At 41.9% G+C, this 16,136-nt stretch overlaps 1 protein-coding gene across 1 annotated transcript in view; it reads left to right on the top strand.

The window, feature by feature from the left end:
* The window catches only part of LOC115781323 (zinc finger protein 16-like), a 23,766-nt gene extending 8,969 nt beyond the window's left edge, over nucleotides 1–14,797 (top strand). The window contains exons 7-11 of the mRNA XM_030730980.1: nucleotides 10,688–10,741; nucleotides 10,844–11,289; nucleotides 13,848–14,036; nucleotides 14,294–14,346; nucleotides 14,656–14,797. Coding sequence (XP_030586840.1) covers nucleotides 10,688–10,741; nucleotides 10,844–11,289; nucleotides 13,848–14,036; nucleotides 14,294–14,346; nucleotides 14,656–14,797 — 884 coding nt within the window. The remainder of the gene's footprint in view (nucleotides 1–10,687; nucleotides 10,742–10,843; nucleotides 11,290–13,847; nucleotides 14,037–14,293; nucleotides 14,347–14,655) is intronic.
* Nucleotides 14,798–16,136: the final 1,339 nt, after the last annotated feature.

Here is a 16,136-nt window from a genome sequence, read left to right as displayed (position 1 = left end):
GTGTTCAGGGGGCACCCTCATCCTACTGAGAAGTTTGATGCACATTGATCAGTAGGTATGAATGAGAGGCAATCAAAATTTCATGGCGAATGATCAAAGTTCAAAGGGGCATAAGGACCCCTCCCCCTTGGCAAAAACTCACCATTTTTCGAGATTTAGATTCCCCTGGGGGTGTAGGTAGACAAACCAAATATGAAGATGATAACGTCTAAAACCTCTGAGTTATTAGAAAAGTGTGAGGCTGCAAATCGCCAAATTTGCATATTAATTCAAAATGGCGGACTTCCTGTTGGGTTTAGGGCATGGCTCCAAGAGGATTTTTTGTGCGCCTGTACATGATATCATGTGTATAAGTTTTTCATGTACGTGAAACACGCGGTGGGGCTCCAGTTTAGGGGCGCTAGCGAGCCATTTGGGCGCGCCCTGCCCGAGCCCAATTAAAATACTTAAATTTTCACCAGGTGTGACGCATGTGCACAAGTTTCACGAGTTTTTGAATATGATAAGCCCCCAAAAAGCCATTATTCATTTGCCTGTAATAATATAAAAAAAAAAAAAAAAAAAAAAAAAAAAAAAAAAAAAAAAATAATAATAAACGAAGCAATTACAATAGGGCCTTCGCACAGTTCGTGCTCGGGCCTAATAAACGAAGCAATTACAATAGGGCCTTCGCACCGTTCGTGCTCGGGCCCTAATAATTAAACCAACCGCAAGCGGTTGAATACGGGCCCTCGCACTCCGCGCGCGTCGACCTGTGGCGCTCGTCGACCCGCCGCACTCGAGGTCTTGTGATCGTGATGGGTCTCTAGAAAGTTGATTCTTTTATAGGAAAAGGTATCTTTTGCTCTCGGCATAGACGCAATGGATATTTGGGGGTGTGGTCACGGCTCCAGCATGCAAAATAGGGCATGGGTCTGATTGACTTTTTTGATGGGCTGTTTGTCTAGATGATGTGGAGCCAATTTGGTCTCACTGGGTGAAATGCCCTAGGAGGAGTTCTTCAAAGCAGGCCTGAAAATGGCAAAAATTGACACTTTCAATTGAAGTGCTGGACTTCCTTAGGGTTTGGAGTATGCTCCAAGAGACTTTTTGTATGTCTTAGGATGTTACATGATGTGCAAAATTTCCTGTAGATAAAATGTAACTCAGGGGCTAGCTAAAAAACATGGTATATTTATGATATTTAAAGCTGCCAGTAGGGGGCGCTCTAACTTTATGGACTTTATGCATTATCAAATGTGTTCAGGCAGGAGGCTTATCAATAGATGATGATTTTGTAAGGAATGGTGAAAGATATTTCATGTATTTCAGAGCAAAACTAATTCTGTGGACGGTCAACAAATTTTCATTGCTTCTGTAGGGGGCGCTATTGCGCCTACAGTCTTGAATCTGAGTTATGGATTCAGCCTGGGTGTGTACATGAGTGATTAATTCAATCCTGATCAGACAAAGCATGTGCGAACAAGTGCCAAACAATTTTGGTGGTGAGGGAGAAAAACGAAGGCCAACTTCAATGGCCTGGTGTGTAAGGCCATTTAATATTTGTAAAGATTTCCCAATATTTGATGGGCTCCTTGTCTAGATGATGTGGAGCAATTTGGTGTCACTGGGTCCAATGCCCTATGACAAAGTTCGTTCAAATAGCAGGCTGGAAATGGCAAAAATTGACACCTTCAATTGAAGATGGCCGACTTCCTGTAGGGTTTGGGGTATGGGTCCCGAGACTTTTTTGTACGTCTTAGTATGCTACATGAGCTGTACATTTTCATACATGTAGAGAAAACGTAGCTCCGGGGCTACTCAAAAAACATGCTATTTTAATATATTCCGAGCTGCCACTAGGCGGCGCTCTAACATTTATGGACTTTATGCATATGAGTGTGTTCAGGGCAGCATGCTTTATCACACCACTGAAGTTTGAGCCAGATTGGGCAAGTTGGCTTGGTAGTTACAGCCTTTTTTGTGTTCATTAGGCGAATCATCGAACTTTGCCGTCCCATAAGGGTCACGCCCTTTTGTCAAAAAGTCACAGTTTTGAAAACACATAAGTCCAACTTCTTAAGGCTTTCCAGGTGAAATTTGAGATGTTCTGCTAACCACCTTGGAGCTGGACCTCCAGTGTAAAATTGACATTTCCTGTTCCCACTAGGTGGCGCTGCGACTGATATTAAATATTGTCATATGTATTTGTTCAGGGGGGCACCCTCATCCTACTGGAGAAGTTTGATGCACATTGGATCATGTAGGTTATGATGAGAGGCATCAAATTTCATGGCGAATGATCAAAGTTCAAAGGGGCATAAGGACCCCTCCCCCTTGGCAAAACTCACCATTTTCGAGGATTTTGATTCCCCTGGGGGTGTAGGTTAAGACAAACCAAATATGAAGATGATGACGTCTAAAACCTCTGAGTTATTAGAGAAAGTGTGAGGGCTGCAAATCGCCAAATTTGCATAATAATAATTCAAAATGGCGGACTTCCTTTTGGGTTTAGGGCATGGCTCCAATAGGATTTTTTGTGCGCCTGGACATGATATACATGTGTATGAAGTTGCATTCATGTACGTGAACACAGCGGTGGGCTCCAGTTTAGGGGGCGCTAGCGAGCCATTTGGCGCGCCCTTGCCCGAGCCCATTAAAATACTTAAATTTTCACCAGGTGTGACTCATGTGCAAAGTTTAATGAGTTTTTGAATATGATAAAGCCCCCAAAAAGCCAATTCATTGCCGAATAATAATAATAATAATAAATTAAAGCCGCAAAGCGGCGATGAGGCTGCGCCCTCACCCGGCGCGCGTCGACCCCTGGCGCGCTCCAGCCAAGCCCGCGTCGACCCGTGGCACCTGCAGAGCCGAACCGCGCTCGAGGTTCTCGCAGACGAGAGTAGCTGGCTCACCCGGCTGCTGACGGCTCAGCAGGCTAGCCTACTTCGCGTCTATCGTCTCCCGCTTCCACTAGTGGCGTCGGTGAGTGCCCACTAATTAATATTCACAATGCTCTATGTAATGCCTGCAGCCATCAATGAAACTGTAATGACCATAGGATGATGAGTATCAGTGTCCTACTGATTTCCTGTTGCCACTAGGTGGCGTTGAGTGTGAAACAAAGCTGATAGAGGGGGTTCCGGTCTCCCTTACCCTCCCCTTAAGCCTGTGAGTTTGAGGCAGATCGGACTGTATGTCAGAGATGTAACAATTTGGTGCACTGTGGTATATGAGTAAAATCCACATTTAGAGGGTTGCTACGGCAAACACCGTTCAATATTCTACAAAACCATGAATATCTTTTGATGGGCTACTTGTGTAGATGATCTGGAGCCATTTTGGTGTGACTGGATGAAAGCTGTAGTATAAGATGATTCAAATAGCAGGGCCTGAAAAATGTGAGAAATGCTTCAAAAATGACACCTTAATTAGAACATGTCAGGCTTCCTGTTGGATTTCGGCTATCGGTCCAAGAGACTTTTTTGTACGTGTTGATGTTACTTCAGCATGCATGATTTTCAGGTACACAACGCAGCACTGCCCTGGGGCTGAGTTAGAACCTATCTGGGCTGAAATGGAAAAAAAGTCCAAATTCAGAGGGTTGCTATCGTGCACAACACACGTTCAATATTCTACAAAACCATGAATATCTTTTGATGGGCTACTTGTGTGGATGATCTGGAGCCATTTGGTCTCACTGGGTCAAAGCCCTAGGGGAGTTGAGGCAAAAAGCCTGAAAAGGCGAAAAATGCTGCAAAAATGACCACTTTAAAGTAAACGTGGCTGACTCCTTTGGGTTTGGGCTATCGGTCCAAGAGAGTTTTTGTAGATGTTAGCATCTTATCAGCAGGCAACATTTTCAGGTACATAGAGAAAGCACAGCCCAGGGGCTGATGTTTAGAATCTCTGTGAATTGAAATTGAAAAAAGTCCAAATTCAGGGTTGCCATGGCAACCACCGTTCAATATTCTACAAACCCTGAATAACTTTTGATGGGCTACTTGTGTAGATGATCTGGAGCCAATTTGTGGTGTCACTGGGTGAAATGCCCTAGGACAAGTTCGTTCAAATAGCAGGCGTGGAAATCGCAAAAATTGACACCTTCAATTGAAGATGGCCGACTTCCTGTAGGGTTTAGGGTATGGGTCCAAGAGACTTTTTGTACGTCTTAGTATGTTACATGAGCATGTACATTTTCATACATGTAGATAAAACGTAGCTCCGGGGCTACTCAAAAAACTTGCTATTTTTAAGATTTCCGAGCTGCCACTAGGCGGCGCTCTACGTTTATGGACTTTATGCATATGAGGGTGTTCAGGGACAGCATGCTTATCACACCACTGAAGTTTGAGCCAAGAGTGGGCAAGTGGCTTTGAGTTACAGCCATTTTTGTGTCATGGCGAATGGCGAATATCGAACTTTGCCGTCCCATAAGGGTTCACGCCTTTTGTCAAAAACTCACAGTTTTGAAAACACAGTAAGTCCAACTTCTTAAGGCTTTCCAGGTGAAATTTGAGATGGTTCTGCTAAACCACCTTGGAGCTGGACCTCCAAGTGTAAATATGACATTTCCTGTTCCCACTAGGTGGCGCTGCGACTGATATTAAATATTGTCATATGTATGTGTTCGGGGGGCCCCTCATCCTACTGGAGAAGTTTGATGCACATTGGATCATGTAGGTATGAATGAGAGGCAATCAAAATTTCATGGCGAATGATCAAAGTTCAAAGGGGCATAAGGACCCCTCCCCCTTGGCAAAAACTCACCATTTTCGAGATTTAGATTCCCCTGGGGGTGTAGGTTAGACAAACCAAATATGAAGATGATAACGTCTAAAACTCTGAGTTATTAGAAAATGTGTGAGGGCTGCAAATCGCCAAATTTGCATAATTAATTCAAAATGGCGGACTTCCTGTTGGGTTTAGGGCATGGCTCCAAGAGGATTTTGTGTGCGCCTGGACATGATATACATGTGTATGAAGTTTCATTCATGTACGTGAAACACAGCGGTGGGGCTCCAGTTTAGGGGGCGCTAGCGAGCCATTTGGGCGCGCCCTTGCCCGAGCCCATTAAAATACTTAATTTTCACCAGGTGACGCATGTGCAAAGTTTCATGAGTTTTGAATATGATAAAGCCCCCAAAAAGCCAATTCATTGCCTGAATAATAATAATAATAATTAAAACCGCAAGCGGTGATATCGGGCCCTCGCACTCCACGCGCGTCGACCGTGGCGCTCGTCGACCCGTGCCGCACTCGGAGGTCTTGTGATCGTGATGGGTACAGAAGGTCTGTAGAAGTTGAATTCTTTTATAGGAAAAGATATTTGCTCTCGGCATAGACGCAATGGAATATTTGGGGGGGGGGTCACGGCTCCAGCATGCAAAATAGGGCATGGGTCTGATAGACTGTTTTGATCAGGATGATGTCAAGAATGTTGAAACACATTTTCATACATTTCCGAGAAACTAAGTTTGTGGATGCTATACAAAATTTCATTTGCTCTGTAGGGGGCGCTCTGCAGCTACGTATAGCCTTGAATCCATAGTTATGGGTTCAGAGTGGCTGTGTACATGAGTGATTACATTTTCAGGCAGATCGGGCAAAGCATGTACGAACACGTGCCCAAACAATTTTGGTCGCCATTGAGAAAAATGAAAGCCAAATTCAATGGCCTGGTGTGACAACACCGTTTAATATTTTGTCAAGATTTCCACAATATTTGATGGGCTGTTTGTCTAGATGATCTGGAGCCAATTTGGTTCTCACTGGCTGTGAAATGCCCTAGGAGGAGTTCATTCAAATAGCAGGCCTGAAAATGGCAAAAATTGACACTTTCAATTGAAGATGCTGGACTTCCTGTAGGGTTTCCAGTATGGCTCCAAGAGACTTTTTGTATGTCTTAGGATGTTACATGAGTGTGCAAAATTTCAGAGCTGTAGATAAAGTAACTCAGGGCTAGCTAAAAAACATGGTATATTATGATATTTAAAGCTGCCAGTAGGGGGCGCTCTAACGTTTATGGACTTTATGCATATCAATGTGTTCAGGGCAGGGGCAGGAGGCTTATCAAATAGATGAGGATTTGTAAGGAATGGTGAAAGATATTCATGTATTTCAGAGCAAAACTAATTCTGTGGACGGTCATACAAATTTTCATTTGTTCTGTAGGGGGCGCTATTGCGCCTACAGTCTTGAATCTGTAGTTATGGATTCAGCCTGGGTGTGTACATGAGTGATTAAATTTTCAGCCTGATCAGACAAAGCATGTGCGAACAAGTGCACAACAATTTTGGTGGTGAGGGAGAAAAACAAAGGCCAAATTTAATGGCCTGGTGTGACAAGGCCGTTTAATATTTTTTAAAGATTTCCACAATATTTGATGGGCTACTTGTGTAGATGATCTGGAGCCAATTTGGTGTCAGTGGGTGAAATGCCCTAGGACGAGTTCGTTCAAATAGCAGGCGTGGAAATCGCAAAAATTGACACATTCAATTGAAGATGGGCCGACTTCCTGTAGGGTTGGGGTATGGGTCCAAGAGACTTTTTTGTACGTCTTAGTATGTTACATGAGCCTGTAACATTTCCATACATGTAGATAAAACGTAGCTCCGGGGCTACTCAAAAAACATGCTATTTTAAGATATTCCGAGCTGCCACTAGCGGCGCTCTAACGTTTATGGACTTTATGCATATGAATGTGTTCAGGGCAGCATGCTTATCACACCACTGAAGTTTGAGCCAGATTGGGCAAGTTGGCTTTGAGTTAGCAGCCATTTTTGTGTTCATGGCGAATCATCGAACTTTGCCGTCCCATAAGGGTCACGCCCTTTTGTCAAAAACGTCACAGTTTTGAAAACACGTAAGTCCAACTTCTAAGGCTTTCCAGGTGAAATTTGAGATGGTTCTGCTAAACCACCTTGGAGCGTGGACCTCCAAGTGTAAATATGACATTTCCTGTTCCACTAGGTGGCGCTGCGACTGATATTAAATATTGTCATATGTATGTGTTCAGGGGGGCACCCTCATCCTACTGGAGAAGTTTGATGCACATTGGATCATGTAGGTATGAATGAGAGGCAATCAAAATTTCATGGCGAATGATCAAAGTTCAAAGGGGCATAAGGACCCCTCCCCCTTGGCAAAAACTCACCATTTTCGAGATTAGATTCCCCTGGGGGTGTAGGTTAGACAAACCAAATATGAAGATGATAACATCTAAAACCTCTGAGTTATTAGAAAAAGCGTGAGGGGCAAATCGCCAAATTTGCATAATTAATTCAAAATGGCGGACTTCCTGTTGGGTTTAGGGCATGGCTCCAAGAGGATTTTTTGTGCGCCTGGACATGATATACATGTGTATGAAGTTTCATTCATGTACGTGAAACACAGCGGTGGGGCTCCAGTTTAGGGGCGCTAGCGAGCCATTTGGGCGCGCCCTGCCCGAGCCCATTAAAATACTTAAATTTTCACCAGGTGTGACGCATGTGCAAAGTTTCATGAGTTTTTGAATATGATAAAGCCCCCCAAAAAGCCAATTCATTTGCCTGAATAATAATAATAAAAATAAAAAATAATAATAATAATATAAAAAAAAAAAAAAAAAAAAAAAAAAAATAATAAACGAAGCAATTACAATAGGGCCTTCGCACAGTTCGTGCTCGGGCCCTAATTAAAGCCGCAAGCGGCGATGAGTGGGCCCTCGCACCCGCGCGCGTCGACCCTGGCGCGCTCCAGCCAAGCCGCGCGTCGACCCGTGGCACGCTCCAGCCGAACCGCGCTCGGAGGTTCTCGCAGACGAGAGAGTAGCTGGCTCACCCGGCTGCTGACGGCTCAGCAGGCTAGCCGTACTTCGCGTCGCTCGTCTCCCGCTTCCCCTAGGTGGCGTCGGTGAGTGCCCACTAATTAATATGTCACAATGCTCTATGTAATGCCTGCAGCCATCAATGAAACTGTAATGACCATAGGATGATGAGTATCAGTGTCCTACTGATTTCCTGTTGCCACTAGGTGGCGTATGAGTGTGAAACAAGCTGATAGAGGGGTGTGTCCGGTCTCCCTTACCCTCCCATTAAGCTGTGAAGTTTGAGGCAGACGGACAATGTATGTCAGAGATGTAACAATTTGGTGCCACTGTGGTATATGAGTAAAATCCCACATTTAGAGGGTTGCTACGGCAAAACCGTTCAATATTCTACAAAACCATGAAATCTTTTGAGGGCTACTGTGTAGATGATCTGGAGCCATTTGGTGTGACGTGGATGAAAAGCTTGTTAGGTAGAAGATGATTAAATAGCAGGCCTGAAAAATGTGAAAAATGCTGCAAAAATGACACCTTAATTAGAACATGTCAGGCTTCCTGTTGGATTTCGGCTATCTGTCCAAGAGACTTTTTTGTACGTGTTAGGATGTTACTTCAGCATGCACGATTTCAGGTACACAGACCAAGCACTGCCCTGGGGCTGATGTTTAGAACCTATCTGGGGCTGAAATGGAAAAAAGTCCAAATTCAGAGGGTTGCTACGGCAAACACCGGTCAATATTCTACACAAACCTGAATATCTTTTGATGGGCTACTTGTGTGGATGATCTGGAGCCATTTGGTCTCACTGGGTCAAATGCCCTAGGAGGAGTTGAGGCAAAAAGGCCTGAAAAAGGCGAAAAATGATGCAAAAAAATGACACTTTTAAGTATAACGTGGCTGACTTCCTGTTGGGTTGGGCTATCGGTCCAAGAGAGTTTTTTGTAGTTGTTAGCATCTTACATCAGCAGGCACATTTTCAGGTACATAGAGAAAGCACAGCCCAGGGGCTGATGTTTAGAATCTCTGTGAATTTGAAATTGAAAAAAGTCCAATTCAGAGGGTTGCCATGGCAACACCGTTCAATATTCTACAAAACCCTGAATAACTTTTGATGGGCTACTTGTGTAGATGATCTGGAGCCAATTTGGTGTCACTGGGTGAAATGCCCTAGGACAAGTTCGTTCAAATAGCAGGCGTGGAAATCGCAAAATTGACACCTTCAATTGAAGATGGCCGACTTCCTGTAGGGTTTGGGGTATGGGTCCAAGAGACTTTTTGTACGTCTTAGTATGTTACATGAGCATGTACATTTTCATACATGTAGATAAAACGTAGCTCCGGTGCTACTCAAAAAACTTGCTATTTTAAGATATTCCGAGCTGCCACTAGGCGGCGCTCTAACGTTTATGGACTTTATGCATATGAGTGTGTTCAGGGCAGCGTGCTTATCACACCACTGAAGTTTGAGCCAGATTGGGCAAGTTGGCTTTGAGTTACAGCCATTTTTGTGTTCATGGCGAATCATCGAACTTTGCCGTCCCATAAGGGTCACGCCCTTTTGTCAAAAAACTCACAGTTTGAAAACACAGTAAGTCCAACTTCTTAAGGCTTTCCAGGTGAAATTTGAGATGGTTCTGCTAAACCACCTTGGAGCTGGACCTCCAAGTGTAAAATATGACATTTCCTGTTCCCACTAGGTGGCGCTGCGACTGATATTAAATATTGTCATATGTATGTGTTCAGGGGGGCACCCTCATCCTACTGGAGAAGTTTGATGCACATTGGATCATGTAGGTATGAATGAGAGGCAATCAAAATTTCATGGCGAATGATCAAAGTTCAAAGGGGCATAAGGACCCCTCCCCCTTGGCAAAAACTCACCATTTTCGAGATTTAGATTCCCCTGGGGGTGTAGGTTAGACAAACCAAATATGAAGATGATAACGTCTAAAACCTCTGAGTTATTAGAAAAAGTGTGAGGGCTGCAAATCGCTAAATTTGCATAATTAATTCAAAATAGAGGACTTCCTGTTGGGTTTAGGGCATGGCTCCAAGAGGATTTTTTGTGCGCCTGGACATGATATACATGTGTATGAAGTTTCATTCATGTACGTGAAACACAGCGGTGGGGCTCCAGTTTAGGGGGCGCTAGCGAGCCATTTGGGCGCGCCCTTGCCCGAGCCCATTAAAATACTTAAATTTTCACCAGGTGTGACGCATGTGCAAAGTTTCATGAGTTTTTGAATATGATAAAGCCCCCAAAAAGCCAATTCATTTGCCTGAATAATAATAATAAAAAAAAAATAATAAACGAAGCAATTACAATAGGGCCTTCGCACAGTTCGTGCTCGGGCCCTAAAAAAAAAAAAAAAAAATAATAATAACAAACAAGCAATAACAATAGGGCCTTCGCACAGTTCGTGCTCGGGCCCTAATAAAAAAAAAATAATAATAAACGAAGCAATTACAATAGGGCCTTCGCACAGTTCGTGCTCGGGCCCTAATAATAAACGAAGCAATTACAATAGGGCCTTCGCACAGTTCGTGCTCGGGCCCTAAAAACATACCAATGAAACCCCGACCACTCTTGTGTTTACTCTTGCAGCCAACAATAAAACATTTGATGTGTGGAGAGTCAGTTTTCTTGCTGATAGAGATTTTTTTTCTTTTTTTTTTTACAGTCAGCTGAAACTTGCGCTGTTGTAGAGCATTGACCCATTATTTCTTCAGACTTCTACTGGACACAAAACTTAAATCTCTGTCTTAATATCTTAATAGGACCCCGAACTTCCAGATCCGTTATCACTGAGTCTAAATGAAAACTACAGTGACCAGTCTTCACCACATCAGGAGCCAAAAAAAGCACCAGCAAGCCCCGACTACAACTGTGAATTCCAGAGATCCGAGTAATCATCAAAGAGGAAGAGGAAGGCTGGACTGTGAGTGAGAATAGTGAGTGGGAAATCTTGCGTTTTAGCATCGCTTTACTAGATGATATACACATCATTGCTCGTTCATGATTTTTCACTTTTTATTTTCAAATATTAAATGCAGATGAGAGCCTCAGCTCAGAGAGGGAAAAAGAGGACACTTCTGCAGACACCTGTCTTCCCCACCAGAAAGCGTGTGGGACGGAGAGCTCTGTTTCGTGTGGAGTAAAGAAACACCAGAGAGGCTGTTCAGCGGAGAAATGCTTTGAGAAGCCTGACCCTGCCACAGAGAACCTGCAGAGACACATGCTCATGAGCGCCGATGAGAAACCTCAGATTTCCTGTATGCATGGCAAGGTGCCCGGAAATGCGACTGTGCATCAGTGCAATAACACAGGAGAGAAACCCTTCTCCTGCCCAGGATGGGACATGACCCCCAGTCACAAAAGGAATGTGAAATCCCATCAGAGAACAGAGGCAGGCGAGGAGTGTTGTGCCCAATACCAGAGAGCATCTTTACACATGGAAGAAGAGCTACAACAGACCAAAACATCAGCAGCTTGCCAAACTGTATGTTAATATAACTTTTTGAAATATTGTGAAATGATCAACACAAAGTTTTCATTCTTATAATTGTTATTTTAGCCATCTAGTTTAGAAAATTGTATTCATTTGTTATTTGTGAATGCATTTATAACATCACAGTGGGCCTCATGCAAGAACGTGTACATACGGATTTGTTCTTAAAGAAAAAGTTTAACGTTTTTCAGGTCTGTCTTAAAACAGTCAGGCAACCATTTAAACACAGAGGCTGTCTTTGTCTCTCTGTACTCATCCCTTGTGTTCATGATGTCCATTAAAAGATCACATTCTGTTGTCTTTCAATATGAATATTTGGGCCATAAGTCCTCCATGCTGTGACAACTCAAGCCATGTAAATTGTAAGGTGACGGTACTAAAACGATACAGAGAAAATTCATCAAGCTGACAGTCCACTAAAAGCAACACAAAGACGCAAACAACACTCCTGCAAGTTGATCTGGTAAAAGGAAGGCGCTAACTTTATCTTTTTGGCTGCAGTGGAGGGATGATGACAAGACGAGAGGATTTTGTAAGATTACCTGCATTGTAAGCACATTAGAAAGGGGTCTTTTAATGTCTGGTGTGTATACGAGGAATGATTTTTGTTTTAAGACAGACTTGAAAATGTTGAAGTAGCTTTAAATTTTCAATTGCGAAGCTTTTTTTTTTTTTTTTTTTTTTTTGGTACAAAGTCTGAGTGGTCCAGCTCTGTTGTGGCAAATACAAAAAATAGTTAAGAGAAGAAGTTCTCAGGAATTTATTCAGTTTGAGTCCCCTCTTGCACAGGACAGTATAACATCTCCATAGGTTTTTGCATTATTTAACTCTATAAGCAGTTGCTTTCTTTATGTCACGGTGTAGCGCTGCTCTATTGAAAGATGTATAAAAAACCCAAAATGGCTCTGAATTTCTGACTGTTTTTGAGATCTTGTTGATTTTTTTCTTTATTAATTACATGTTCTTATTTTTGGACTTTGAAACAAAAATATTGTTTGTGTTCATTTTTGCATGACTTGAAATTCCCCAGTGTGAACCTTCTTTTTACAGTTCAGAAACACTTTTGAGCCCAATGTTGCGTTTCTAGGGTCCATAATACCAATGCTGACTTTCCACAAATATGTAACTAGTCTCTGGGATGCTTCACTAATCATGCTGAAGTTAGCAGTTCACAAGCTCTTTAGTTTTTGCACTTGAGAGTGTGGTGACTCCAATTTGAAATGCTACAGGTGTAAGAGTAATGGATGAGAATATGAAGTTTTTGCATGAGGCCCTTTGATTCAGGTAGGTACAGTTAGATCCATAAGTTTTTGGAAAGTGATACATTCTGTGCGGTTTTGCCTTTGAGTCAGACAATATGTGATTGAAATGCAGAAATTCAGCTTTAATTCAAGAAGTTTAACAAAAGTATATTAACTGTTGAGGAATTACAGTCATTTATATACAGAGTTTTATGCTTTTTTTTTTCAAAGGCTTAAACATAATTTGACAAACTAACATAATTCTAAACATAAGGATTGTTTTTAATACATGGATGAAAATCTTTTGCAGTCAATGACTACCTGAAGTCTTGAATCCATGGAAATCTCTAAATGCTGTTTCCTCTTGAGATGCTCTGTCAGGCCTTTACTGCAGCCGCCTTTAGTCGCTGTTTGTTTGTGTGTCTCTCTGGATTCAATTTTGTCTTCAGTAACTGAAAAGCATGCTCTGCTGGTTGAGATCAGGTAACTGACTTGGCCGTGGAAGAATCTAATTACCTTTGCTTGAGAAACTCTTGGGTTGCTTTTGCAGTTTGCTTTGGGTCATTATCCAGTTGTGTGGTGGAGCGCTGTCCAATCAGTTTTGCAGCATTTGGCTGAATCTGAGCAGATAGTATAGCCCTGTACACTTCACAGTTCATCCTGGTACTTTTGTCAGCAGTCACATCATTAGTAAACACTAGTGCCCCAGTTCTGCTGGTAGCCATACATGCTGATAGATTGTATTTTTCTTGCTGCTGTTACACAATAATTTCCTTAGCGGGATCAATAAAGCATCCATCCATCCATCTCATAACATTAGCCACATCATCTCACATCTTCTAGGCTTTTTGGTGCTGCTGAGTTGTTCGGTGCATTCCTTCTTTTTAAGAATGAACCAGATTGTGCCCACTCCTAAAGTTTCTCCTATCTCTGATTTTCTCTGGTTCATTTTGTTTTTCAGCCTAGTGATATTCTCCCTCACTTTCGACTAGTCTTTGGACTTCATATTGGGAGTTCCAGTGATACTAAATACAGATTCAACAATTGTAATCCCCAGATCTCATCTGCCTAATTTGTCATGGAATAACAGGGAAGAGGCCTGTTTATCAGTCACTTGTCCAATTACTTTTAGCCTCCAGAAATCGATAAAAATGGTTGTAATTTCTAAACAGTTGATGCATTACTTTGAATTAAAGCTGAAAGTCTGCACTTCAATCTTGTTTGAGTTAAAAATCCACTGTGGGGGTGTTCAGGACACTGCAGACATGTAGAAAGTGAATGCCTTTTAGCTCTGTTTTTTGTTTTTAGAATTCTCCTGAACGTAAGCACCCGAAGTCACGCGGACTCAAGGTGGCATCTGAAAACTTAAACGACCGAACACTTCGTTTGACTGTAAGACTGCATGCGGGGGAGGAGGAGGAGGAAGACGAGGAGGCACAAGATGAAGAAATTGGAGGCTTAATAACTCTGATGGAGAAGTGGTTGAATGGGATTCAGGTAAGTTGTCAGGACAGCAGTTTCACTTTTTGTCTTATATGTTGAAGTTTATTTGATAAAGAATGTTTTAAGTAACAGTAAGAAGTAGAAGAAATGGTCTGTGTCTTTGCAGCCAAATACATTTATAGTCTTTCGCAAACAAGCCTTCATTAATATAAATTGCATGTAGTTTAGCATGACATTGACGCTCTCTCTTCACCTAGACTGCAGACTGTCAGCTTTTCTTTAACCTAAGCCAACTATTTTGATTTTTACAGCAGGCAGCCCTGACAGAGGCTCTGATTGCACAGCAGGTCCTCAGCCTAACAAGGTAATTTCTCTGGTAATTAATGTATCTCAGTTACCATGGGAGTGAGGAGTGAGTTCTTAGTCTTGCAGTGTAGGTTTTTGGTTTCATAAACAATCATAATTACTAATTTGCAACAGCAGCACCACTCTTTCCATTGTTGGGGTCATATATATATATATAATATATATATATATATATAATATATATATATATATATATATATATATATATATATATATATATGGCACACAGTTAGTAGTTTAAGTACTGTCAATCAGGGAAGATTTTAGGAGTGTATTTCTGCTGGTTTTTAATGATTTGTGATCACAGGGCTGTCTCCCTGCCTCAGTCTCAGCTGCGAGGTCAAGCCAGAGAGACAGCAGCAGTCCAACGCTCATCATGGAAGTTGTTTCTGTGGGGGAAGATGAAGAAAGGGAGGAAGCAGAGGAAACACAACAGGAGCAAAGATTAATGCCGTCTCCCCCTCACATATGGTAAACAACAAGTGAAGAAAAATACGATGAAACTGTTAAATGATTATATGATTTGGTCCTGAGGTTATTTTGTTTGCACTTGTTAGCAGAAAAAAGAGACCAAAAAGAAAGAAAAGGTTCCAGGTAGTGTATATGGAGAACTCGGACACAGAACAAGAGGTTCCTGCAACATGCTGGTGAGTGACTGGAAGCAAAAATGTAGTAACTCACTGGCACATTCAGAAGAGAGTATTGAGACCATTGGTAAGTATCTTTCTTTTCTGCATCCAATCCAAGCAAAAAGAAGAGGCAGAGAAAGATTTCCCGGACTCCACCGTTTCCTGCTGAAGACTTAGAGGCAAGATGCAGGAGGTGAGTGATTCTTTGTGTTCTGCAGCAATTTAAAAGTATGTTTATCACTCTGAATTATATAGTTTGTGTGACTACTGTTTTGTTATAATTAGTCTTTTTTTTACTTTAAGTATCACAGCGTACCCGAAGAAAGAAGAGAAATATCCATGCAGTAGCAGAACCAGAAGAATTAAACTCAAAAACTGCCCGCCGTCGTGCTGCTGGTAAGAAACGAAAAAAAATAGAAAAACTTAGGCTGCCGACTGAATATCACATCCAAACTTTAGTTTCAGGAACTGATGAGAACAGATATTTGCTTAAATGCAGTAAAAATTTGCTTAAATGCAGTAAAATGTATTGAATCAGTCCCCCCGAGGGGCAAACTGTAGTCTTATGCCAGTTTAACCACGCATGTTTTAAATTAAAACAACTTCTTTTTTCAACAGCAAAGCGGCCGTATAGAAGAAGGAAAGATACCAAAACATCTGCTGAAGCAGAAGGAGAGAACATCGGTCTTTCACCTGGTAATAGCTAATAACCTTATCAGTGTTAATTTTGACAGCAAATTTTGATTTAGTTTTAGTCATAGTCTTTTGATGAAATGTAATTTAGTTTTAGTCACAATTTAGTCGTGCTGAATAGTTTAGTCTAGTTTTAGTCGACGAAATTATCTTAAGAATACAGTGGACTAAATCTACAGTCGATTTAGTCGACTAAAATATAAAGAGTGTAAAATGTAAATGCTTTTTCTTCAGTTTCCCTTGAATTAGTCATTTATACACACTTACACAAAATTAAACATTTATTAAAAGTTATGGAATATCACTAATATTAGTGTATTCACCTGCTTCCCCACACACCTGATCATTAACACCACCTTACTGAGATAATACGAGCGTTTTAGAGCAGGGACACGCTCTGAAAGGTACAGGGCAGTGTTCAGGACTAAGTTTAGGAAAGGCTAATCCACCGCGGCTGTGGAGATTT

Source organism: Archocentrus centrarchus, chromosome 1, assembly GCF_007364275.1.
Source record: "Archocentrus centrarchus isolate MPI-CPG fArcCen1 chromosome 1, fArcCen1, whole genome shotgun sequence".
In the NCBI taxonomy this organism is placed as follows: Eukaryota; Metazoa; Chordata; class Actinopteri; order Cichliformes; family Cichlidae; genus Archocentrus; species Archocentrus centrarchus.
The sequence above is the reverse complement of the archived record's forward strand: the minus strand, read 5'-3'. Positions and strand labels throughout refer to the sequence as shown.